We start from the raw sequence: 27,605 nt of genomic DNA on the forward strand, positions 1-27,605 counted from the left end.
AACCCTACTTTCAATTAAGGTCACATTCATAGGTACCAGGGGTTAGGACTTAAACACATTTTTTTAGGGTACAATTTAACCCATAACAATAAGTAACATTTATAAATTACTGTATCGTTGTGCTAAGTATGTTATATGCCTTGTTTTTTATTGTTAAGTGATTATCCCTATTTTATGTACAGTACAGAGGTTAAGTAACTTCCCCACATTCACAAAGGTGATAAGTTGCAGAGCTGAAACTCACACACTGGACTCTTATTCCAAGGAATTTACTATTGACTATTTTATTGGAAGGATGAAATATTGTATAAGTTTTAGTTATTGTTATTGGATTTTTTTAAATTTTTTTTTAAACATTTATTTATTTTTGAGACAGAGAGAGACAGAGCATGAACAGGGGAGGGTCAGAGAACGAGGGAGACGCAGGATCTGAAACAGGCTCCAGGCTCTGAGCTGTCAGCACAGAGCCCGACGCAGGGCTCGAACCCACGGGCCGCGAGATCATGACCTGAACCGAAGTCGGACGCCTAACTGACTGAGCCATCCAGGCGCCCCGGATTTTTTTTAATATTAAAAAAAACTTTTTTAAATACCGTGAACATATGGGAATTATGTAACATTTGAGACTGAAAACATCAAATCTCAAACTTATCCTTAAAACTTTGGCTCTGCCTTGGGTGTAAAAAGCACCAAACCGAGGTACCTGAGTGGCTCAGTCAGTTGAGTATCTTACTCTTGATTGCAGCTCCAATCATGATCCCAGGGTTGTGGGATTGAGCCCCATATCAGGCTATATGCTGAGCATGGAGCCTGATTGAGATATTTTCTCTTTCTCTCTCTCTCTCTTCCTCTCTCCCCACCTTTCCTTCTCACTGCCTCTCTCCCCTTTTCCTTCTGCCCCTATCCCCCATTCGTACTTTCTCTCTTAAAAAAAAAAAAAAAAAAGTATCTAAACCAAGGTGGGCCTGAAAGGCACTTTATAGACTGTAGTCATATCACCCATCTAATATAAGCTCACCAGTATATCAGAAGGAAAATTTCTTGTTTTTCTCCAGATGATTTGCATTGTACAAGATTAGCTCAAGAATCAACTATACTATGAATCTTATAGGCTAGCCTTCACACAGTAAATTATTTCAAAGCACCATTGTAGGTTTTTTAATAATGATTCAGTGTGGACCTATACTACATGCTGATTAACAGAGAGATTAGTACAATTTTAGTGAGGATTACAGCATTTTACAATTCCAGGGGTACTCCTCACGTTGGATTTATTCTGAGTAATATCTTCTGGAATCAGTTGATTCCACATTAGTTTTAGTTGACATTCATTTTCATAAACAAGAAGCTTCACTTTGGATAATTACAAGGGAACATACATAATGCATTTTATTATTTTATTATAATATCAGAAGGTAAGTTTATGAAAAATTTTCCATTCTTTTAATTAACAATTTGAATAAAAATGGATGTTTTCTGTCCAATAAAAAAATTGCCCCTTATTTGGCTTGTGTGATTAATGAAAACCACTCTACCTTGTAGGAGTTTATATGACAGGAAAAGAACTTCGCCAGTGTATGCTACCAAAAGCTGCAGCTTTGTCTGAAAAACTCAAAGTATTCCAAGAATTTCTCCTACCCAGGCATCCTCCTGTTTTTCATGAGTGGTTTCTGAGGACATTCCCTGATCCTACATCATGGTAAATTAAACAGAAAATAATACATTATTATGGTTAGATGTTTTAAAAAATATCTTAGGGGTGCCTGTCTGGCTCAGTCAGTAGAGTGTGTGATGGTTCTCGAGGTTGTGAGTTTGAGACCCACATTGGGGCTAGAGATTACTTAAAAAAATTTTTTTTTTTAATTCTAAATTTAAAATTAAATCTAAATTAAATCAGTGGCATAAGGATATGTGATAGGCATTGTGTTTTCTTTAGGTACAGTAGCAGGTCAGCATACTGTCGTTCCACTGCAGTTATGTCAATGGTTGGTTATATCCTGGGGCTTGGAGACCGTCATGGTGAAAACATCCTCTTTGATTCTTTGACTGGTGAATGTGTACATGTGGATTTCAACTGTCTCTTCAATAAGGTAAGTGATGTGACTCATTCTAGTTAATTGTATGTTTTCTCCCAATTGCCTTTTTTAACAACTGTTCTTCCTAGATATACCCGTTGGTAGCAGTTATCATCACAGTTGAGTCACACTGAGAGTTTTTTTGACTGGTTTTGATCAGTGGATCCCAGAGTCCTCAGTAAAGCAACTTAGGATGAAGAGAACTCAAAAGAGTGATATAGGAAAACTAGCACTGAACTTGAAATCCAAAGATTCAAGTTCTGACTCAGTTCTTAGTTATGTGAATATGGGCAGATCAATTCATTTTACAGAGACTCAGTTCTAAAGAGACAGTACTTTAATGTGATGGTTTCCAAACCTGGCAGCATATCAGAATCATCCAGGAATTTAAACAAAATACACAGATCTCTGGCAGACATCCCAGAAAATTCTTTAGGTCCAGAGGGGCTTAAGAATAAATTAAGCTAGTTGGACTGAGGTCCCTCAGGCCCCCTCTAATTTTCCAGTGTCCTGGAAGGCATACTGGTAGATTAACCCCCAATTTTCATATCCCCAGTATTTTTTTTTTTAATTTTTTTTTTTCAACGTTTATTTATTTTTGGGACAGAGAGAGACAGAGCATGAACGGGGAGGGGCAGAGAGAGAGGGAGACACAGAATCAGAAACAGGCTCCAGGCTCTGACCCATCAGCCCAGAGCCCGACGCGGGGCTCGAACTCCCGGACCGCGAGATCGTGACCTGGCTGAAGTCGGACGCTTAACCGACTGCGCCACCCAGGCGCCCCTCATATCCCCAGTATTGATTGCCGTCTGCTGTCACAGGAACTAAGACAGGTTACAGATACAAATAAGATTAAATCAAAAGATAAACCACTGGTATTTGTTAAATCATATAAGAAACTGAGTCAATAAATTTGGGGATGAAAAGGCCCTATGAAAGGCAGGTTGAGAATGATAGAAAATAAATGAACTGGACTTCATTATACTATATGTTGTATACTCTCATCAGTACGAGCATCTAACATTTGGTTATTTCTTTTCCCTCCCTGCTTTAAAGTGAAACTCTTAAAAAAAAAAAGAAAAATATGAGAATATTTGTTTTTATTTTATATTACTCAAGAAGGACATTAAGGAAGTTAATATGAGATTAAATATTGAATGCATAAAAATTTCTCTATAGTAATATTCACTATAATAATTCAGTGATAGGTGAATCCATCCATCCATTAGATCAAAGGTAGAGATGTAGGCTCCTTCATGATATAGGCCTTTAATGTGGTTACAAATATTTTTATATTTACATATTATAAAAATATAAATATTTTGAAGGTATCTCTGCACTTTGCTTAAAGAGTAGACTTGAAGTTCTAATTTTTTTTTGCACAAAGATTTTAAAATTCTAATACTACTTTTTAATAAAATGCCTTGTTTTAAGGGGGAAACCTTTGAAGTTCCAGAAATTGTTCCATTTCGGCTGACTCATAATATGGTTAATGGAATGGGTCCTATGGGAACAGAAGGTCTTTTTCGAAGAGCTTGTGAAGTTACAATGAGGCTGATGCGAGATCAAAGAGAGCCTTTAATGAGGTAATTATTTATGCTATGTAAACAATTTAACAGTAATCTTGAGTGTAATTATTGGTTCCTAAATATGTTTTTTAAATAATAGAAGCCACTTTGCATTGGTTGAAGTGATTTTTTTTATTTTGTTGTATTGTATTTAAAAAAAACTTTTTTTTAATGTTTATTTATTGTTGAGAGACAGAGCATGAGCATGGGAGGGGAAGTGAGAGGGAAAGACACAGAATCCGAAGCAGGCTCCATGCTCTGAGCTGTCAGCACAGAGCCTGATGTGGGGCTCAAACTCACAAACCACAAGATATGACCTGAGCTGAAGTTGGATGCTCAACTGACTGAGCCACCCAGGCACCCCGAAGTGAATTTTTTTAAATAATAGCTTTATTAAGGTATAACTTACAGTTCATTGCAGCATCATTTATAATAGCCAAGACATGGAAGCAACCTGAGTGTACATTGATGGATGAATGGGTAAAAAAAGCCTGATGTATGTATATGTATATGTATATACACACACACACACACATATACACACAAACATATACATACACAGTGGAATATTATTCAGCCATAAAAAGAAGGAAATCTTGCCATTTGTGACAACATAGATAGACCTTGAAGGCATGTATGCCAAGTGAAAATAAGACAGAGAAGTGTGTGAGATCACTTATATGTGGAGTCTTAAAAAGAAAAAATAGAACTACCTTATGATCCACGAGCTGCACTACTGGGCACTTACAAAAGAATGCAAGAGCACTAATCCAAAGAGATACATACACCTTGATGTTTATAGCAGCATTATTTCTAATAGCCAAGATAATGGAAGCAGCCCAAGTGTCCATTGATTGATGAATGGGTAAAGAAGATATGGTACAGTTTTCAACATAGTACTAGAAGTCCTAGCCTCAGCAATCAGACAACAAAAAGAAATAAAAGACATACAAATTGACAAGCCAGACTTTCACTCTTCACAGGTGACATGATATTCTACATAGAAAACCCAAAAGACTTCACCAAAAAACTGCTAGAACTGATATATGAATTCAACAAAGTTGCAGGATATAAAATCAACGTACAGAAATCAGTTGCATTTCTATATACCAATGAAGCAGCAGAAAGAGAAATCAAGGAATCGATCCCATTTACAATTGCACCAAAAACCATAAAATACGTAGGAATAAACCTAATTAAAGAGGTAAAAGATCTGTATGCTGAAAACTACAGAAAGCTTATGAAAGAAATAGAAAAAGATACAAGGAAATGGAAAAACATTCCATCCTCATGGATTGGAAGAATAAATATTGTTAAAATGTCTATATTACCCAAGGCAATCTACACATTCACTGCCATCCCTATCAAAATACCACCAGGATTCTTCACATAGCTAGAACAAACAATCCTAAAATTTGTATGGAACCACAAAAGACCCTGAATAGCCAAAGTAATGTTGAAAAAGAAAACCAAAGCTGGAGGCATCACAGTTCCAGACTTTAGCCTGTATTACATCAAGACAGTATGGTGTTGGCATAAAAATGGAGACCTAGATCAATGAACTAGAATAGAGAACCCAGAAATAGACTCACAAATGTATGGCCAGTGAATCTTCGACAAAGCAGGAAAGAGTATCCAGTGGAAAAAAGACAGTCTCTTTAACAAATGGTGCTGGGAGAATTGGACAGTGACATTTAGAAGAATGAAACCGGACCACTTTCTTACACCATACATAAGAATAAATTCAAAATGGATGAAAGACCTAAATGTGAGACAGGAAACCATCAAAATCCTAGAGGAGAAAACAGGCAGCAACCTCTTTGACCTTGGCCACAGCACGTGTCTCCAGAGGCAAGGGAAATAAAAGCAAAAATCACCTATTGGGTCCTCGTCAAGATAAAAAGCTTCTGCACAGTGAAGGAAACAATCAACAAAACTAAAAGACAGCCGATGGAATAGGAGAAGATATTTGCAAATGACATTATCAGATAAAAGGTTAGTATCCAAAATACATAAAGATTTTATCTTTATAGATTTTGTTATCAAACTGAACACCCAAAAAAACTATCCAGTGAAGAAATGGGCATAAGACATGAATAAACACTTTTCCAAAGAAGACCTCCAGATGACCAACAGACACATGAAAAAATGCTCAACACTGCTCATCATCAGGGAAATACATATCAAAACCACATTGAGATACCACCTCACATCTTCAGAATGGCTAAAATTAACAACTCAGGAAACAACAGATGTTGGCGAGGATGCAGAGAAAGGGGAACCCTCTTATACTGTTGGTGAGAAGGCAAACTGGTGCAGCCACTCTGGAAAACAGTATGGAGGTTCCTCAAAAAATTAAAAATAGAACTACTCTATGACCCAGCAATTGCACCACTAGGTATTTATCCAAAGGATACAAAAATGCTGATTATAAGGGGCACATGCACCCCAATGTTTATAGCAGCACTATCAATAATAGTCAAAGTATGGAAAGAGCCCTAATGTCCATCAACTGCTGAATGGATAAAGATGTATGTGTGTATACACACACACACACACACACATACATACATACATACATACACACACACAGTGGAATATTGCTCAGTGATCAAAAAGAATGAAATCTTGCCATTTGCAACAACATGGATGGACCTAGAGTGTATTATGCTAAGCTAAATAATCAGCCAGAGAAAGACAGATATCATATGATATCCCTCATGTGGAATTTAAGCAATGTAACAGATAAACATAGGGGAAGGGAAGGAAAAATAAGATAAAAACATAAGAGACTCTTAAATACAGAGAACAAACTGAGGGTTGCTGGAGGGGAGGTGGGTGGTAGGGGGATGGGCTAAACGGGTGGTGGGCATTAAGGAGGGTACTTGTTAGGATGAGTACTGGATGTTGTATGTAAGTGATGAATCATGGGGTTCTACTCCTGAAACCAATGTAGTATTGGTTACACTGTGTGTTAACTAACTTGAATTTAAACAAATAAATTTAAGGAAAAAAAAAGACTTGGTATGTATGTATATACACACACACACACACACACACACACACACACACAATAGGATATCATTCAATTATAAAAAAGGATGTAATTTTGCCATTTGCAATGACATGGATGGAGCTAAAAAGTATACTAAGTGAAATAAGTCAATCAAAGAAAGACAAATACCATATGATTTCACTCATATGTGGAATTTAAGAAATAAGCAAGCAAAGGTGAAAAAATAGAGCAAGATACAAACTCTTATTATAGTGAACAATCTGATGGTTATTACCAAGGTGGAGTGGAGGGATGGTTAAATAGGTGATGGGAACTAAGGATTACACTTGTCATGATGCACACAGGGTAATGTATGGAACTGTTGAATTACTTTATTGTACATCTGAAACTAACATAACACTATGTTAATGGAAATTAAAATTAAAACTTAAGTAAAAAAAGAAAAACAAAAACTGAGCTCATAAAAAACAGACTGGTGGTGGCCAGAGGGTGGGGGTGGAGGGTAGACAAATGGATGAGGGTGGTCAAAAGGTATAAACTTTTCGTTATGAAATAAATTAAGTCATGGAAATATTTTGTGCAACATGGTGACTATAGTTAATAATACCGTATTGTGTATTTGAAAGTTGCTAAGAGAGTAAATATTCAAAGTCCGTGTCCGAAGGGGGTGCCTGATGGTTCAGGTGGAAGAACATGAGACTCTTGATCCCAGGCTTGTGAGTTCAAGCCCCATGTTGGGTATAGAGATTAGTTAAGTGAATAAATAATTTAAATAAGCAAACAAATAAATGTTCTCATCACAAGAAAAAACATTTGTAACTGTATGTTTATGGATATTAGCTAGATTTCTTGTGATGATCATTCTGCAATATATACAAATAGCAAGTTATGTACATCTGAAACTAATGTTGTATGTCCATTATATCTCAGTTTTTTAAAAGATGTAATTTACATACCGTAAAATTAACTGTTTCAAAGTGTACTGTAGTGGTTTTTAGCATATTCCCAAGATTGTGCAACCATCACTGGTATCTAATTATAAAACATTTTTATCACCCCCAAAAGAAATTAGCAGGTACTCTCCATCCCTACTCCCCTGCCATTGTCTAGCAACCACTAATCTACTTTCTGTCTCAATGGATTTGACTATTCTGAACATTTCATATATAAATGGAATCCTACAACATGTGGCATATTATGTCTTCTTTCACTTAACATGGTGTTTTCAGGGTTTATCCATGTTGTAGCCTGTATTAGTAATTCATTCTTTCTTATTGCCAAATATTCTATTGTATATCACATTTTGTTTATCCATTTATCAACTAATGGACAATGGATTTTTTACACCCTTTGACTATTGTGAAAAGTGTGGCTGTGAACATTTGTGTACAAGTTTTATGTGGATATACGTTTTCAGTTTTCTTGGGTATGGTGTAGAATTACTGGGTCACATGTTAACTCTAAGCTTAACATTTTGAGGTAATACTTTAGAATCCCAATGGCAAGGTATGAGGGTTCCAATTTCTCCACATTCTTACCAACACTTGTTGTTTACCTGTCTTTTTTACTTTACCCATCCTAGTGGGTGGTATACCAAATGGTATCTCGTTATGCTTTTAGCTGCATTTCCCTAATGATCAGTTATGTTGAGCATCTCTTCATGCACTTATTGGTCAGTTGTATATCATCTTTGGACAAATAACTATTCAAATCCTTTCCATTTTTTTTTAAATTGAATTATTTGTCTTTTTATTGTTGCGTTGTAAGACTTCTTTTACATATTGTGGGTAGTAGATCCTTAAGAGATACATAATTTGCAAATATTTTCTCCCATATGTGGATTGTCTTTTTTGCTTTCTTGATGATGTCCTTTTTAGCATTTAAGTTTTTAGTTTTGATGAAGTCCAATTTATTTTTATTTATTTATTTATTTTTAAAATATATGAAATTTATTGTCAAATTGGTTTCCATACAACCCCCAGTGCTCATCCCAAAAGGTGCCCTCCTCAATACCCATCACCCACCCTCTCCTCCCTCCCACCCCCCATCAACCCTCAGTTTGTTCTCAGTTTTTAACAGTCTCTTATACTTTGGCTCTCTCCCACTCTAACTTCTTTTTTTTTTTTTTTCTCCTTCCCCTCCCCCATGGGTTCCTGTTAAGTTTCTCAGGATCCACATAAGAGTGAAACCATATGGTATCTGTCTTTCTCTGTATGGCTTATTTCACTTAGCATCACACTCTCAGTTCCATCCACGTTGCTACAAAAGGCCATATTTCATTTTTTCTCATTGCCACGTAGTATTCCATTGTGTATATAAACCACAATTTCTTTATCCATTCATCAGTTGATGGACATTTAGGCTCTTTCCATAATTTGGCTATTGTTGAGAGTGCTGCTATGAACATTGGGGTACAAATGCCCCTATGCATCAGTACTCCTGTATCCCTTGGATAAATTCCTAGCAGTGCTATTGCTGGGTCATAGGGTAGGTCTATTTTTAATTTTCTGAGGAACCTCCACACTGCTTTCCAGAGCGGCTGCACCAGTTTGCATTCCCACCAACAGTGCAAGAGGGTTCCTGTTTCTCCACATCCTCTCCAGCATCTATAGTCTCCTGATTTGTTCATTTTGGCCACTCTGACTGGCGTGAGGTGATACCTGAGTGTGGTTTTGATTTGTATTTCCCTGATAAGGAGCGACGCTGAACATCTTTTCATGTGCCTGTTGGCCATCCGGATGTCTTCTTTAGAGAAGTGTCTATTCATGTTTTCTGCCCATTTCTTCACTGGGTTATTTGTTTTTCGGGTGTGGAGTTTGGTGAGCTCTTTATAGATTTTGGATACTAGCCCTTTGTCCGATATGTCATTTGCAAATATCTTTTCCCATTCCGTTGGTTGCCTTTTAGTTTTGTTGGTTGTTTCCTTTGCTGTGCAGGAGCTTTTTATCTTCATAAGGTCCCAGTAATTCACTTTTGCTTTTAATTCCCTTGCCTTTGGGGATGTGTCGAGGAAGAGATTGCTACGGCTGAGGTCAGAGAGGTTTTTTCCTGCTTTCTCCTCTAAGGTTTTGATGGTTTCCTGTCTCACATTCAGGTCCTTTATCCATTTTGAGTTTATTTTTGTGAATGGTGTGAGAAAGTGGTCTAGTTTCAACCTTCTGCATGTTGCTGTCCAGTTCTCCCAGCACCATTTGTTAAAGAGGCTGTCTTTTTTCCATTGGATGTTCTTTCCCACTTGGTCAAAGATGAGTTGGCCATACGTTTGTGGGTCTAGTTTTGGGGTTTCTATTCTATTCCATTGGTCTATGTGTCTGTTTTTGTGCCAATACCATGCTGTCTTGATGATTACAGCTTTGTAGTAGAGGCTAAAGTCTGGGATTGTGATGCCTCCTGCTTTGGTCTTCTTCTTCAAAATTCCTTTGGCTATTCGGGGCCTTTTGTGGTTCCATATGAATTTTAGGATTGCTTGTTCTAGTTTCGAGAAGAATGCTGGTGCGATTTTGATTGGGATTGCATTGAATGTGTAGATAGCTTTGGGTAGTATTGACATTTTGACAATATTTATTTTTCCAATCCATGAGCAGGGAATGTCTTTCCATTTCTTTAAATCTTCTTCAATTACCTTCATAAGCTTTCTATAGTTTTCAGCATACAGATCCTTTACATCTTTGGTTAGATTTATTCCTAGGTACTTTATGCTTCTTGGTGCAATTGTGAATAGGATCAGTTTCTTTATTTGTCTTTCTGTTGCTTCATTGTTAGTGTATAAGAATGCAACTGATTTCTGTACATTGATTTTGTATCCTGCAACTTTGCTGAATTCCTGTATCAGTTCTAGCAGACTTTTGGTGGAGTCTATCGGATTTTCCATGTATAGTATCATGTCATCTGCAAAAAGCGAAAGCTTGACTTCATCTTTGCCAATTTTGATGCCTTTGATTTCCTTCAATTTATCTATTTTTATTGTTGTTTGTGCTTTTGGTGTCATTTAAGAAACTGTTGCATAATCCAAATCATGAACAGTTATGCCTCTGTTTTCTTTTAAGTGTTTTGTAGTTTTAGCTCTTATATTTAGATCTATGGTCATTTTCAGTTATTTTGTGTTTCTAGTGTGAGGTAGGGGTCCATATTTATTCTTTTGAGTGTGCAGATCCAGTTTTCCTCACACTTTTTTTTGAAAATATTATTCATTTAATTGTCTTGGCACTTCTATGAAAAATCAGTTGAGCATATATGTAAGACTTTATTTCTGGACTCTTCAGTTTTGTTCTCTTGATCTCTATGTGTAACCATATGCCTATAACACATTATCTTGATCACTGTAGCTTTGTAGTAAATTTTGAAATTTGGAATTGTGAGTGCTCCAACTTTTTATTTTTCAAGATTGTTTGGCTATTCTTTGCATTTCCGTAATTTTAAGGTCATCTTGTCAACTTCTGCAAAAAGCCAACCTGGATGTTAATAAGTATGGCATTGAATCTGTTAGTTTGTGGAGTATTGTCATTTCAAAAATGTTGAGTCTTCTGAACCATGAACATTGGATGTCTTTTCATTTATTTAATTCTTCTGTAATTTCTTTCAATAGTGGTTTATAATTTTTAGTTTTCAAGTCTTGTATTTTTTTAAATGTGCTTCTACGTGTTTTTTAAATACTATGCTAAATGGAATTTCTTCTTTATTTCATTTTTGTATTCATTTTTCTTGTTAGATTTTTGTATATTTATCCCTATCTTGCAAATTTTGCTGAACTCATTTATTAGTTCTAATAGTTATTTTGTAGGTACCTTAAGATTTTTCTCTCTATAACAGCACATTGTCTGCAGATAAAAATTGTTTTACTTTTCCCTTTCCAATCTCATGCCTTTTTTTTCTTGCCTAATTGCCCTAGCAAAATGAATGTCAGATAGACAAGGTGAGAGGTCTACATCTTTATCTTGTTCCTAATCTTGGGGGTATAGAAGTTTCACCATTAAACATGTTAGCTGTAGTATGTAGTTTTTAAAAAGGACTTTTAAAGCTCATGTATCCACCTTCTTTCTTTCAAGCTGTTTACCATACATTTTGGTATAACATACTGGTTAGTTAGACATAGGAGAAGGCAAATTCTCTGAAAGAGTAAGTATAGTATCTTGTGAAATACTAAGAGCTCCTATCCCAATTGGAGGAAGTCAGGAAATAATTTCTGGAGGAAGTAGCTGAAACCTTAAAGATAAATGGAATTGACTGTCAAACGGGAAGAGTATTCTGAGTGATAGAAATATCAAGGCAAGTGAAGGCATGGACTGCCTAAGAAATATAATTTTGTTTTCTAGAGGGTAGACTTTGAGTAGATGGTGCTATGATCATGGTGCCTAGATGAGCAGGGCTAGATTACGAAAAGTCCACATGGGGCTGGTTTACACGTTTAAACTTTTTTTTTTAATTTTTTTTTTCAACGTTTATTTATTTTTGGGACAGAGAGAGACAGAGCATGAACGGGGGAGGGGCAGAGAGAGAGGGAGACACAGAATCGGAAACAGGCTCCAGGCTCTGAGCCATCAGCCCAGAGCCTGATGCGGGGCTCGAACTCACGGACCGCGAGATCGTGACCTGGCTGAAGTCGGACGCTTAACCGACTGCGCCACCCAGGCGCCCCACGTTTAAACTTTTAAGAAGAAATTTTAAAAAGAGAAAATGAAATCAGATTTTGCACTGTAGAAAAATTACAGTTGCAGTTTGGGCTAGAGACCAGAAAACCAGTTAGAGGACTATTAGAGTAACTCAGAGAAAAATGATGGTGCATTGGATGAGGTAGTGACAGTAGAAATGAAGGTAAGTAGAAGGGTTCTAAAGGGGTTTAGGAGGTAGAATTGAGTGTTAAGAGGATTGATAATTCTAGGATGATTCCTAGATTTTTGTTCAGAGCAAATGAGTGAATGATGTTCTTTACTGATTTGGGGAATACACGTTAAATAGTTTGAGAAAGGGTAATGAGTTTTGTTTTGGACATACTAAGAAAACTGAGTGGGTTTTTCCATAGGTAGTTGTATTTGAAGTTCACAGTATGCATTTAGAAATGGCACACAGAACTCACCTTACTCTACTCTCCAAGAATACCTCAGATCCTTCTCTGCCTTCCCTCTTCCCTCTCTCTTTCCTTTCAGTCCCTCACCCCAAAACAGTAAGTTCACAGATGTTACTGATGCAGTAGTAATGTGTGTTGTAAGAGTATTACCATTAGCTTCTCATCCTTCACTTACTTTTCACCTAGGTGCTGACTTTAGAGAGACTTCTTTTACAAAAATAACATCACGTTACCACATTTGTTTACATTTTAGTGTCTTAAAAACTTTTCTACATGATCCTCTGGTGGAATGGAGTAAACCAGTGAAAGGGCATTCCAAAGCACCACTGAATGAAACCGGGGAAGTTGTCAATGAAAAGGTTAGTAGAAGGTGTAGCTTGATATGAGCTGACATTGTGTGTCTCTATAAATGAGAATTGATTCTAAATGCTATCAGTGACTGACCATTGAATACTCTGAGCTCTAGTTCTTGTTTAACTATAGATAGCTCACAATAATGAGATATAGTGGGAAAAAACTTGGAACACAGATTACCTGAACTTACAAAGCTTTAATGTGTAGTAATTCACTCTGTACTAATATTAGTTGAAGTCTCAGAGTTTGCAGATAATAATTTTTAATAAGTGAGAATAGATTAAGGATTATTATTGTAATAACGTCATTCTGACTTTTGCATTTTGATATTTTTTTTTATTGAGAGAAATGTGTACCATTCCAAGTAGCTTAGAAGTCCCATTTACTCATAGTAACGTAATCTAAATATTAGGCTTTTAGAGTATTGTTGCTATTATTATTCATTCACATATTTAAGTCCTAACATTTTCAGAGTCGATTTTAAATTATTATTTTTCTAGAACTGTAATGTAGAAGAAATTCCCTGGTATTTTACATAGTCCAGAAACATGTCCATATCAGTTGATGTTAGATTAATGTTGCAAGCCTTTGTGGTACCTGGCTGGCTCAGCTGGTAGAGTATGCAACTCTTGATCTCAGGGTTGTGAATTCAAGGCCCACCTTGGGTGCAGAGATTACTTTAAAAAGAAATAAAATCATAACTAACATTGCAAGCTTCAAAATCAGTATCTCATGTAGTATTTGTTTCATTTCTTTTGTCTTTGATTTTACAAAAAGGGTAATGATCCATAAAAGGATATAGACATTTGTTAAATAACAGAAAAGTAGTAATTTCAAGTGATCAACATCCACGTGTTATTGGGGTCTTAGCTCTTACGATTTTTAATTTCTTCTTATAGGCCAAGACCCATGTTCTTGACATCGAGCAGCGACTGCAAGGTGTAATCAAGACCCGAAATAGAGTGACAGGGCTGCCGTTATCTATTGAAGGACATGTGCATTACCTTATACAAGAAGCTACTGATGAAAACTTACTATGCCAGATGTACCTTGGTTGGACTCCATATATGTGAAATGAAATTACTTCAAAGAATATGTTAATTATCTAAAATTAATGCATTTGGTATTAATCTGTGATTATATCTATTCAGTTCTAAAGTACAACATAAATAAGTTTCTTTATGTTCTCAGAGCAACTGGTATTAACTCCCTTATTGTTAATAATATTTAAAATAATATATGTTGTTATTAAGAAATAAACTTTGTTTTAAAAAAAATTTTAATGTTTCTGAAGGAGTGTGAGTGGGGTAGGAGCAGAGAGAGAGAAAACTGCTTTCTTAATATATGTTCATTATAACTGGAGAAATGTAACATCTTAGGTTTTTATGCTCTAAAAAGATGTATTTAAACAAGCCAGTCTCATTGCATTTTACAACTCTGATTTTAAGTACTAGCTAGCATAAGGATTCATTTGAGTGGTGCCTGACTGGCATGTGATCCTTGATCTCAGGGTTGTGAGTTGGAGCCCCATGTTAGGTGTGGAGATTACTTAAAAAAAAATAAATAAAACTTTAAAAAATGTTTTTTAAAAAGCATTCATTTGAACAAAAAAAAAATTATTGAATAAATACTATGGACAAAGCACTATGCTAGATTTATGCACCAAGCTACCTCCCCTGCCTCTAGGAACTGACTGTCCAGTCTAGTGAAACATATAAACATAAAGCACACATCAAGTTCACTTAATAAGACTCTTTTTTTTTGTATGGTTGAAAACGTAATAGGAAAAAAAGAGTATGACTATGAAAACTAATGTAATTTTTTTTTTCAACGTTTATTTATTTTTGGGACAGAGAGAGACAGAGCATGAACGGGGGAGGGGCAGAGAGAGAGGGAGACACAGAATCTGAAACAGGCTCCAGGCTCCGAGCCATCAGCCCAGAGCCCGACGCGGGGCTCGAACTCACGGACCGCGAGATCGTGACCTGGCTGAAGTCGGACGCTTAACCGACTGCGCCACCCAGGCGCCCCAAAACTAATGTAATTTTAAAGATGCTGCCATACTGAGAGTTTACCAGAATACAGAATCTAGTGGTCTTAGAAGACAGTTAAAATTTCGTTAATATTTTAAAATTAAAGATATTTTAATGTTAATTTTTTGTAAATTTTCTTTCAGGAGATTTAAAATAATTCACAATACTTAAAAGTAATGAGGTTATTACATTCAAATGGAAAATTCACCATAACAGAATTTTACTTAAGTTCGCTTGATAGAATTATGCTTCACTATACAGTTTAGAGTGTGATGGGGGAAAAACACGATAAACCAGGAGACATGAATGTGAAAATAAGTATATATAATTACCTTTGGGGGGCTAACGGTGAGTTGAGGAAGCTGGCTGGGGGTTAGGAGAGGAGTTAGGAAATTTTTTCAAATAATTCGGAAAAAAGGCGTTTTTAAAAGAGACTTTGTTATAGAGTTACATTTCTCAAAGGAAAAAACCTCTCCCTCGCCAAACAAAACTAAACCAATTTCTCAGAGAAACGCTTCACCGTCGCCAAACAACCAAATCACCAGATCTTCCCAAATCAGTGTTGAAAAATGCTGAGATTAGTAATCCCAGGACACAAGCAATCAGGACAAAAATCAGTGTTCCAAAAATCTTCCAGCAGGCTCGTGAGGTTTTTCACAGCACTTCCACGTCCATTTATAAAGCACAGTTCCAGCAACCGGCATCTCCAGAACAAAGTTTCACGCACCAAAACGCCGCCTTGCTCTTGAACGTAACCACCGCCGTTCGGCGGCGGCTAGGATTAGAGCCCCGCCCCGGGGATGCGGCCTCGAATCGGCCGCTCTAGGCCCGGCGAGCGCTCTCTATGGTCGGGCGAGCGGTGTGTTGTCATCGGCGGAGCGACGGCCGGAGGCTGCGGCGTAGGCCCCGGCGGGGCGTTTGGTTTCGGTTTGGCCCTGATTGGAATTAGTATTGACGGTCGAGATGGGAGTCCCCAAGTTTTACCGATGGATCTCGGAGCGGTATCCCTGCCTCAGTGAAGTGGTGAAAGAGCATCAGGTGGGTGAGCGAGGGGGCAGCGGCTCAGAAGGCCCAGAACCCGGGGCCCCGCGGCCCTCTCCACCCTGGGACTGGGCTCCCCAGCCTCCTCTTTCTGCTCGTCGTCTGCGGGATGAGCGGCAAAGAGAGGGGAAGAGAAGGTTTGAGGATATCCTGATGCTCTGAATGCGGCGAAGATGCAGGTTTCGTTTCTCTGGGCAGAGTCACGGGGATCGCGGCAGTTGTGACACTGACAGCTTTGCTGCCGGGCAGGGCCTTCCGCGATTCCGAAATTAAATCCTGGGGAGGAACGCTGTAGTGAATTCTTTCCTTTCCTGCTCAAGGAGCTGCGTCTTCCCTTATAGAGACAGCAAAGCCCGAGCGGGTGTCCTGAGTACCTCCCAACCCCCCACCCCAAAGCAACAGACCCACGTACCAACGATAATAACTTCCTCCGCAGTTGAATCACCTTGTTTACTTTCCTTTATCAGGACCTGCATCCCACCCCACCCCCAACGCCTAGACGCTTTGACCTGGCTGATGGTTCATATTTATGATACCTTCTGTTACTCTTTTTCGATCATCCCAAAGGCCGTACGAATCCCGAGTTCCAAAAGAAACAAAATACACTTGGACCGGCAGCGGCAGTTAATTGGAGGCTTCACTGTGCGAGTGTGCGTGTGTGTGTGCGCGCGTGTGAGAGAGAGAGGAGAAAAAGAAATGGATTGCTAGAGCACTGATAGTAGTAATAGTAGTGTCTGGTTTATAATCCGGCATGTAATAATATCCCAGTGCGACGTTTTTTGTGTAGATTCCAGAAGTGTTTATATAGTGGAACTGTGAAAAGAAATAGCAAGCAGTTATCTGTTAGGCTTTGGGTGATGTATTCTTGTTTATCACATTTAATGATTTGGGTAGATTTCTTGTCCATTTTATATTTTACAGGAAAAAAGTTTTGATATTTGTATAGCTAATTGAATCAGTAATGATGGATAACATTGTGTTAATAGTGGGGGGAAATAATCCAGCCCAAACCATCATGCTGTTTATTAAATTATGGGTTAATCTTTTTACAAGCACTATAAGCATAAAGATAGGCTTAAACTTCCAGAAGGGATTCTTTGTTGTTGGATTCGAGTCAGTTTTGGTATATGAAGAAAAACTTAAAGAATTCCAAAACAATAGTTTATCTTTCATTTATTTGAAACATGGATTGAGTGAGATTTAGGGAGACATTTCTTTCCAGAGAAGAGGGCTAAAAAGGGTTACTAAGTACATTGCTGAAATGGAGACAACCAGCTTTGGCTTTTCCTGGGTCATTCATTCAACAAATAGCTGAGTGCCTGCAGTGCATCAGTCACTTTATCTCCGAAGTGAAGAAATGTGATTGTTATTCAGATTGGCTTAATAACACAATTTGTTCAATAGTATTTTTACTCTGTACTCTTTGGTACAGAATTTGGTTTGATGAAACTGTCTTTGATTCTTAACATCTTGAGGAATTTTTTTTTTTTTTTTTTTTTTTACTGAAGAACAAAAAATAATCTCTTAAAGGCAATTTTATGATAGATTTAAAAAGGCTTAAAACTTGGCTTATCAAAGTACTGTCTTTCACAGATGTTTGATTTGTGTAGTTAACAACAACAACAACAAAAAGAGCAAATGTTCTAAAGAATTACCAGCTACTCTCTTAAGCTGTATTTAAAAGATGGTAAGACTAAGTAAGTCAGTGATTCAAAAGCTAGTCCTGGGAGGAAGGGGTTGGGAAGAGGAATAGGTTGTGGGAAGATGGTGGTGGTGATGATAACAGCATAGTTTTTGGTCTCTCTGAATCCACACATAAAAACAAATGAAGTAGGTAGCAAAGTTTGAAATCTACGGAACATTTATGACAAAACCACATAACATCGTATCCCTGTGAACCCAAATATAAGTAAGTGAGGACAAAATACCAATAGTTTCTAGCCCCAGTTGGTGTTGGCATCCCTGCAAGAGAAAAAAGGAAGTAATGAGGCAACAGCTGATGGACCTGAGAACAGGAGAACTGCAGAATATTCACTAAAAGACTGTGTAGGCCAATTACATAGGAGTATTTGTAACTAAGGGGTTTTAAAGGATAGGACTATTTGGCCTCCTGTGAATTCTCGCAACTGTCTTGCCAAGGCATCATTCTGAGGCAAATACAGTAAAAGAGAAAACAGATATGCCCCCCTATACAAGAGCAGACACTTTAAAATGGAAATGTCAGCTTGTGTTTCCTTCTGTGCAATTTGTAGCAAATGCATAGAAGCTTGGCTTTAAAATTGCAGGCTCTAGCATAACAATGTGCATGCACTTAACACTACTGAACTGTGCGCTTAAAAATGGTTAAGATGGGGGCGCCTGGGTGGCGCAGTTGGTTAGGCATTTGACCCTTGATTTTGGCTCGGGTCATGATCTCATGGTTCCTGAGTTCAGGCCCCACTTTGGGCTCTGTACCGACAGTCCAGAGCCTGCTTGGGAGTGTCTCTCTCTCTCTCTCTCTCTCTCTCTCTCTCTCTCTCTCTCTGCCCTCCCCCACTTGCACGCACTCTGTCTCTCTCAAAATAAGTAAACTTAAAAAAAATGGTTAAGATGGCAAATTTTATGTTACGTATATTTTACCACAGTTTTAAAAATTGAAGGCACTAGAGTATGCATTATGAACAGGAACAAGGGAACCAAAATTGTTGAGTGGGTGGAACTTTACATATTAAAGTGCCTTAGTATGTGAACAGATAATACAGTATGTCTGTGGTATTAAAATTCCATTGGAAGATATTGATTAAGGAAAAACAAGTATTAAGAACTACCTGGAAGAAGAGCAATAATGAAAGAAAGATTAAGAAACACTGCTCTCATGCAGTTCAGCTTGGTTTAAAATTTAGCTCCAACGTTTCACTAGCTATGGGTGAGTGACTCAGTCTTCTTGTGACTCAGTTTTCTCAACTACAAAATGGAGACAATACTACTAGGATTGCTATGATTACATATGTGAATGCACATACAGTTGATTCTTGAAACTGGGATTGAGAGCACCGGCCCCCTCCAAGCCCCCACACAGTCGAAAATCCAAGTATAACTTTGACTCCCCCCAAAATTAACTACTAATAGCCTACTGTTCACTGGAAGCCTTACTAATAACATAAACAGTCAATTAACACATATTTTGTATGTTAAATGTATTATATACTGTATTCTTACAATAAAATAAGCTAGAGAAAAGAAAATGTTAAGAAAATCATAAGGAAAATACATTTACAGTACTGTACTGTATTTATTGAAAAAAGTCCACATATAAGTAGACCTGTTAAATTCAAACGCATGTTGTTCAAGGGTTAACTGTAAAGCATTTAAATCTGTCTAGTACATGGCAAGTGCTTAACAGATCTTAGCTATTATAATAGCACTGTACTAGATTGTAATCACAAAGAGAACTGCATATGTTCCAAGAGTTTATAATCTTGTTTGTATGACCTTTGTTTTGTAAGGGTTAAGCTTTCATTATATATATGTTCCTCATTACAACTTCATCTTTTGTGGTACATAATAGATCTTAAGTAAGTTTATTGAGTGAATGAACTTATTAACTCTAGCATATTATATAACCTATAAAGAATACATAGTATATAAAAACATTGCATATTAAAATATATGTTGTATATTTAGTACATTTTAAAACATGCATATTAAAAAATGAAGCAACAAAATCTTGGGATTGTTTAAGATAAATAGGATTAAAGAACTGAGAAAAAAGAATTGCTAACAGCTCTTTTGAAAAGTAAATTTTATATTGTCTTTATGAAAAAGGCATTTTGTAGCAGCGCTAAACAGGATACAAAGTTATACTAACAAAAAGAAACTACTGTTTTGAGAATAGTAGATACTAAAATGTGAATACTTAACCACAATTTAAAGCAGTGTGAATGAAGTGAGTGTTGGGGTGCCTGGGTGGCTCATTCAGTTCCACTCAGGTCATTGATGCCAGGGTCAATGCCACGATCAAGCCCTATGTTGGGCTCCGGGCTGAACATGGAGCCTGCTTACGATTCTCTCTCTCTCTCTCTCTCTCTCTCTCTCTCTCTCTCTCTCTCTCTCTCTCCCCCCTCTCCTCTCCCTCTCTCTCCCTCTCCCTCCCCCTGCCCCTCTCCCCAACTCACACTTTCTTTCTGTCTCTCTCTAAAATTAAAAAAAAAAAAGTGAGTGTTACACATGTGCTGTCACGTTCAATAAAGGCAGAGCTTCATTTTTTGATTATTAAATATTTTTTATTTGCTACTCTGTGTCAGGCAGTGTGCCAAGAGTTCTAAACATGACCAAATGCTTAAGTATGTCTGTCCTTTCCTGCTAGCAGGACATTACATTAAGCATTCAACAAGAATGTATAGCGCATGTAAATGTATGTGCCTGGCATTCTTGTATGCATTGGGAACACAAAAATAAGATATGACATAGAGAAAGAAGCATCGTTTCCCCTTAGGTAAGTAGGGGAAAGCTTTCAGACAAAGATATTTACTTATGCTGGATTGGAGCACCTGTGTGGCTTAGTTGGTTAAGCTTCCGACTTCAGCTCAGATCATGATCTCGAAGTTCGTGGGTTCGAGCCCCTTGTCAGGCTCTGTACTAACAGCTCAGAGCCTGGAGCCTGCTTCAGATTCCGTGTCTCCCTCTCTCACTACCCCTTCCCCTGCTCATGCTCTGTCTCTGTCTCTCAAAAATAAATGTTAAAAAAAATTTTTTTTTAAGATGCCTGAGCTGGATCTTGAAAGTTGAGTCAAAATCTACAAGAGCAGCAGAAGAAAGAGCAAAAGGAAAGAAAAGTGGTTCAGGAAGTAGGAGCAGCATCTGTAACATCACAGGGGTTTTAAACAGCCCAGTACATTTAGGGCTTTCTAAGGAATGTACTGTGTGTAGTTAGCTTGTGGAATATATATGGAAACAGGAAAGAATATGGAATTGGTGGGAGAGAGAACAGCCAAATTATACAGAACCTTTTGTGGCATTAAAGGTTTAAGGTATCATGTGGGTTTAAGTAAGGAAGCAACATGATCAGATTATGTTTTGGAAAAATGGCCACGCCGTGATGAGAGAAAAAACTAAGCAAGCAGTCCAGTTGGAAAACTGAGGGCTTGAACTAAGGCAGGCAATCTGGGGATGGAGAAAATGATGAGATTGCCCAAGACAACGGGAATGATTAGGAGGGCAAGATGATAGGAACATTTCGGAAGTTAAATTTAAAAAACAAAACCTCTATTAATTAGTTACAAGGGTGAGGAGAGGTGAAAGTAGAAGATAACCTCAGAACTGCTAATTTACAGATGTAACAACTCAGTATTATGTCTTTTTCCCCCAAGTTTTATTTAAATTCCTGTTAGTTAACATACTGTGCAGTATTAGTTTCAGGTGTAAAAATTACTTCCATACAACCCCTGGTGCTCATCACAAGTGCACTCCTTAATCCCCATCACCTGTTTCACACATCCCCCCCCCCCCCCACCTACCTCCCCTCTGGTAACCCTTAGTTTGTTCTCTATAGTTAAGAGTCTTTTTCTTGGATTTCTCTCTGTCTCTCTGTCTCTGTCTCTCTCTCTCTCCCCCTCCCTCCATCCCTCCCTCTTCTAGTATTATGTATTTTTGAAGGAGCAAAATTCTATTGCATGTTCTCATTTTCTTCACTGCGAATTAGCCAGTGATTACTCAATCATTATGTATTTTTTTTTTTTTACTAATCTGAAACCTAAGAGAATTTTTAAAATTTCTTTTCTAAAAGGACGATTACAGGTTTTTTTGCAGATTATAAAGGTTGTGCCCATTATGTAAATATAATACAGAAAGATGTAAAAGCTGTTACATCGTCCAAAGGAAAATAAAAAACAACTGAAGGGCACCTAGGTGGCTCAGTCAGTTGAGCGTCTCACTCTTGATTTCAGCTCGGGTCAAAGCCCTGGGGTCGTGGGATCGAGTCTCACATTGAGCTGAGCGTGGAGCTTGCTTGGGATTCTCTCTCTCTCTCTCTCTCTCCCTCCCTCCCTCCCTCCCTCCCTCCCTCCTTCCCTCCCTCTCTCCCTCTCTCCCTCTCTCCCCTCCTTCTCTCCCTCTCCCCCTCTCCCCCACTCGTACAATCCCATCATCTAAGGTTAAATATCAGTAACATCTTGTTTCTATATACTCCTAACCTTTATATGCAGATACACATGTAGATAAATATTTTCTATAAATAGGATAATGTACCTGCTGTTTTATAGCCTACTTTTATCATTTGACCATCTGTATTATACAATACTAATGTCAAATATGAATCTGTATCATAATTTATAATTGCTGTGTCATATTCCATTGTGTGGATGGACGTACCATCATCAATTTCCTGTTATTAGGTGTTTTAATTTCTTTTTTTATCTTTTCCAAACAGTACTTTCATTAATATTCTTATGCTTACATTTTTGTGCATATTTTTTATTATTTCTCAGAATAAATTTCCAGTAGTAGAAATCCTGGGTCAAAGATGTATATGCTTCAAATTTTGATATATATTTTTGTATTAGTTGCACTAATTTATATTCCCATCTAGACTACTGGATGTAAATGCCACTTCTCTCTCTCTTTTCTAGCCCTTTGATTTTCTTCTTCTGTAAAATGGGGAATCTAAATATTTCTCTTTTATTATATCGTAATTTAGTGAGATAATGAATGTAAATATTTGGCCCAACTTTTGGCACCTAATAATAAGTGCTTAATAAATGCCAGGTATTGGGGCGCCTGGGTGGCACAGTCGGTTAAGCATCCGACTTCAGCCAGGTCACGATCTCGAGGTCCGGGAGTTCGAGCCCGGCGTCAGGCTCTGGGCTGATGGCTCAGAGCCTGGAGCCTGTTTCCGATTCTGTGTCTCCCTCTCTCTCTGCCCCTCCCCCGTTCATGCTCTGTCTCTCTGTCCCAAAAATAAATAAACGTTGAATAAATGCCAGGTATTAACTTTTATAACATGAAATATCCATTTCCCCACAACCTGCCAATAACTGGGTAACGTCATTCTTTCTTATCTTTGCTAACATGATCGGAAAAATGACATATGTTTTTTAATGTTTATTTTTGAGAGACAAAAAGACAGAGCATGAGCAGGGGAGGGGCAGAGAGAGACAGAGACACGGAATCTGAAGCAGGCGCCAGTCTCTGGGCTGTCAGCATAAAGCCCGACGCAGGACTCAAACCCACAGACTATGAGTTCATGACCTGAGCTGAAGTCCGACACTCAACTAACCCAGGCACCCCGGAAAAATGATACATTATTTTAATTTGAAATTTTGGGATGTTAAACAATTTTTCATGTGTTTATCACACTTTAGTGTCTCTTCTTTTTTGAATTGCTGTGCATTTTCCATGCTTTTAAAATTTGCTCTTTTTCTTATTTACATTTGAGAAATTTTTGTATATTGGGAATGTGGACCTTATCCTGATTGATAAGCATTTCCCTGCATTTTGTCATTTTCAGTTGATCTTGTTTATGGCCCTTTTTTTTTTTTAACCTTATAGAGGTAAAAATACATTTTTAGATTGCCAACTTAACCATTTGGTTTATGATATCTGGCTTTCTCCACCCTAAAATTACCAAAATTTTTGTATATAGTTTTTTTACTTATATTTCTCACATTAAAATTTTTAATCCTTCTGTAATTTATTCTGTTATAAGATGAAATACATCTTATATTTCCAACTGTTTTATTTCCAAATTGTTAGTTAGGTGCCCCATCCCTTTCTTTCACTGGTTTAAGATGCCTCTTATATACTACATTTCTGTATACACTTGGACTGCTTCTAAACTATTTGGTTCAGTCAAACCTTCATAATTCTTAATATATAAAGCAGATTTCCTTCATTACTTTTTAATGTTTATTTTTGAGAGAGAGAGACAGAGTACGAGCAGGGGAGGGGCAGAGAGAGAGAGAGACACAGAATCTGAAGCAGGCTCCAGGCCCTGAGCTGTCAGCATAGAGTCCGATGTGGGGCTCAAACCCTCGAACCGTGAGATCATGACCTGGGCCAAAGTCGGACACTTAACTTAACTGAGCCACCCAAGTACCCCTCCTTCATTACTTTTTAATATTCTTCCTTGCTTGTTTATTCTCCTAAGGAAAGTGGAATCACTTTGTAAAGTACCCCCACCCTCTCAAAAAAATCACCTTGAGATTTTGATCCAGGTTTTCAAATTTCTTGAAGCAAACAGTAAATCTTGAATGTACTTTTATTTTATTTTATTTTACTTTATTTTATTTTATTTCTTTCTATAATTTATTTATTTTTATAGTTTACATCTAACTTAGCACATGGAGCAGCAACGATTTGAGGAGTAGATTCCTTAAGCTCCTTGCCCATTTAGCCCATCCCCCCTCCCACAACCCCTCCAGCAACGCTCTATTTGTTCTCCATATTTAAGAGCCTCTTATGTTTTATCCCCCTCCCTGTTTTTATATTTTTTGCTTCCCTTCCCTTGTTCATCTGTTTTGTCTCATAAAGTCCTCATATGAGTGAAGTCATATGATTTTTGTCTTTCTCTGACTGAGAAATTTCGCTTAGCATAATACCCTCTAGTTCTATCCACGTAGTTGCAAATGACAAGATTTCATTCTTTTTAATTGCCGAGTAATACTCCATTGTGTGTATGCATATATATATATATATATATATATATATATATATATATATACTTAGATATCCATAGTTGGTTATAGTAATGATTTCTATCATTTTTCTGTTTTTTAGATTCCTGAATTTGACAACTTGTACCTGGACATGAATGGAATCATACATCAATGTTCCCATCCTAATGATGATGATGTTCACTTCAGAATTTCAGACGATAAAATCTTTACTGATATTTTTCACTACTTGGAGGTGTTGTTTCGCATCATTAAACCTAGGAAAGTGTTCTTTATGGCTGTTGATGGTGTGGCTCCTCGAGCAAAGATGAACCAGCAGCGTGGGAGGCGTTTTAGGTAAAGCATTTGTGGTTTATTTGAGAATACTCTTTAGATTAATAAAATGTATTATTTTAAAGATAATTGGCTTAATGCAGTGCATCTTCTTTTCATGTTTCTTTTCTGCCTAAATTCCCCCAGAAATGGAAATAACTGATTATGTCACATTATATCAGTCAACTAAACAAATTAGTAACTGAAGTGAAGTGTCATTCTCAAAGCTGTGTTGGGCTGTGTAAAGTTACTATTGTTTTCATTCGTAAATTTTTAAACTTCTCCTTGATAATAGTGGTACAATTGACCCTTGAACAATGCAGTAGTCAGGGGCACCAATCCCCGCACATATAAAATGTGCATATAACTTGATTCTCCCAGAACTTAACTACTAATAGTCTGTTATTAACTGGAAGCCTTAGCAATAACATAAGCAATAAACACATATTTTGTATGTTATATGTATTATATACAGTATTCTTACAATAAAGTAAGCTTAGAGAAAAGAAAATGTTATTAGAAAAATCATAAGGAAGAGAAAATAGATTTACAGTACTGAACCATATTTACTGAAAAAAAATCAGTCGGGGCACCTGGATGGCTCAGTTGGCTAAGCATCTGATTTCGGCAGGGCATGATATAACCGTTCGTGAATTCAAGCCCTACGTTGGGCTCTCTGCTGTCAGCATGGAGCCTGCCTCAGATCCTCTGTCTCCGTCTTTCTTCACCTCTCTACCTCACTCATGTGCACTTTCTCTCTCTCTCTCTCTCTCTCTCTCTCTCTCAAAAATAGACATTAAAAAAAAAATCTGTATACAAGTGGACCCACAGAGTTCAAACCTGTGTTGTTCAAGGGTCAACTGTAGTAGAGAAAACTCCACTAGTAGTCTGTCCTGAACCAGAGAACTACAAAGTGAAATGAGAGATTGTTCTAATGGAAACATCGTTGACAATTTAATTCAACAAACATTTGTTAAATGCCTAGACTGTGGGCTAGATGCTGACTCTGATTGAGCATTGGTCCAAATTGGTTAGAAAGGCAAGTGAGACTAGAAAATGATTGGTGGAGTATGAGAAGAGAGCTGAGTTAGGACATTTGAGGTACTATCTGCCCCAGTGTGTGAGGTGGACAGTAGGAAAAGTAAAAATGAGAAGAGGTACATAGAGTTTTAAAGTCAAAATCCTGGACATGTGAAATAGTTTTTAAAAACAATGAGATCATGTTGTGTCCTTATTTACGAGTAGGATAAGTAAAGTTAAGAGGGATGTTAGAATTGATGGAAAGAAACCCTGAGTTCTGTGTGTTTGATGGGTTGTTAGCATAATGAATCCTTTCATTACAACAGCAGGTAACGGAGTGGAAAGGGCACCTGTGAATAAAATATGGAAATGATCAAGGAAGGTGGGAGTGCACCTTGGAGAAGGCTAGCAGTGAGAATGGGAAAAGGATGGAAAAAAATACTGATTTAAATATCAAAAGAGGAAAGATCTTGAAGATACTGGAACACCCGTGAAATTTCTTTTTTTAATGTTTACTTATTTATTTTGAGAGAGAGAGAGAGAGAGAGAGAGAGAGAGAGAGACAGCATGGTGCATGTGGGATGGGGAGGGGCAGAGAGAAGGAAGGAGAATCCTGAGCAAGCTCAGTGCCGACAGCACAAACCGTGAGATCCTGACCCAAGCCAAAATCAAAAGTCTAGACGCTTAACTGAATGAGCCACCCAGGCACCCACTGTGAAATCTTTTTTTTTTTTTTAAGTTTATTTACTTATTTTCAGAGAGAGACAGAGAGAGAGAGAGAGAGGCAGAGAATCCCAAGCAGGCTCTGCTGTCAGTGCAGAGCCCGACACAGGGCTCGAACCCTTGAACCATGAGATCATGACCCAAGCCGAAACCAAGAGTCGGACACTCAACCAACTGAGCCACCCAGGCGCCCTATCTGTGAGATCTTTAAAGACAAGTACCATTTCTTGGTAAATTTAGAGTCTCAGGTACCAACCTAGACTTACTTAATTTGAATCTCTAAAAATTGGGCCCTGGAAACCATTTTTACCAGATTCCCCTGGTATTTGTTAAACTAATTTGGGGGAGCTATTGGACTAGAAAATCTAGTATTGAGAAAGGATTATATAAGCCCACTGTGTCAGTCATTGTTCAGTTGCAGAAATAGAAACCTGGCTATTTTAAGCAGAAGGGGATATAATGCAAAGAATTAGGTGCTTATAAAAACCATTTTAAGAGCCAAAAGGATGGGAATTTAGGTGAGCCTTCAAGAGTGACTTCAGAACAGCACTATAGAAGTGAACCCACAGTGGCACTATTACTACAGCATTCAGGAAGGTGAGGAGTTCACAGGCCCCCACCAGAAGAGGTGGTTCCAGGAATGTATTCCTTTATCTGTGATCCAGGGATTAAGAAGGTACTACCTGAACTATTGGCTCCAAAAATAAATCACTTTAGTTGTAATTCAGCAATCAGGAAGCCACCACTGTAT

At 37.6% G+C, this 27,605-nt stretch overlaps 2 protein-coding genes across 6 annotated transcripts in view; both read left to right on the forward strand.

Moving 5' to 3' along the window:
- The window catches only part of ATR (ATR serine/threonine kinase), a 106,898-nt gene extending 92,238 nt beyond the window's left edge, over positions 1 to 14,660 (forward strand). The window contains 5 exon segments of the mRNA XM_043595227.1: positions 1,543 to 1,699; positions 1,937 to 2,090; positions 3,510 to 3,661; positions 12,977 to 13,082; positions 13,977 to 14,660. Coding sequence (XP_043451162.1) covers positions 1,543 to 1,699; positions 1,937 to 2,090; positions 3,510 to 3,661; positions 12,977 to 13,082; positions 13,977 to 14,150 — 743 coding nt within the window. The 3' untranslated portion in view covers positions 14,151 to 14,660.
- Positions 14,661 to 15,945: 1,285 nt separating this feature from the next.
- The window catches only part of XRN1 (5'-3' exoribonuclease 1), a 120,668-nt gene continuing 109,008 nt past the window's right edge, over positions 15,946 to 27,605 (forward strand). For all 5 annotated transcript variants that reach the window (XR_006299479.1, XM_043595228.1, XM_043595229.1 and 2 more), the window contains exons 1-2: positions 15,946 to 16,148; positions 24,903 to 25,135. Coding sequence is in view for 4 of the 5 variants with exons in the window: in XM_043595228.1 (XP_043451163.1) it covers positions 16,074 to 16,148; positions 24,903 to 25,135 (308 nt within the window). In the remaining variant the exon portion in view is untranslated. The remainder of the gene's footprint in view (positions 16,149 to 24,902; positions 25,136 to 27,605) is intronic.

This window comes from Prionailurus bengalensis, chromosome C2, assembly GCF_016509475.1.
Source record: "Prionailurus bengalensis isolate Pbe53 chromosome C2, Fcat_Pben_1.1_paternal_pri, whole genome shotgun sequence".
Lineage (NCBI taxonomy): Eukaryota > Metazoa > Chordata > Mammalia > Carnivora > Felidae > Prionailurus > Prionailurus bengalensis.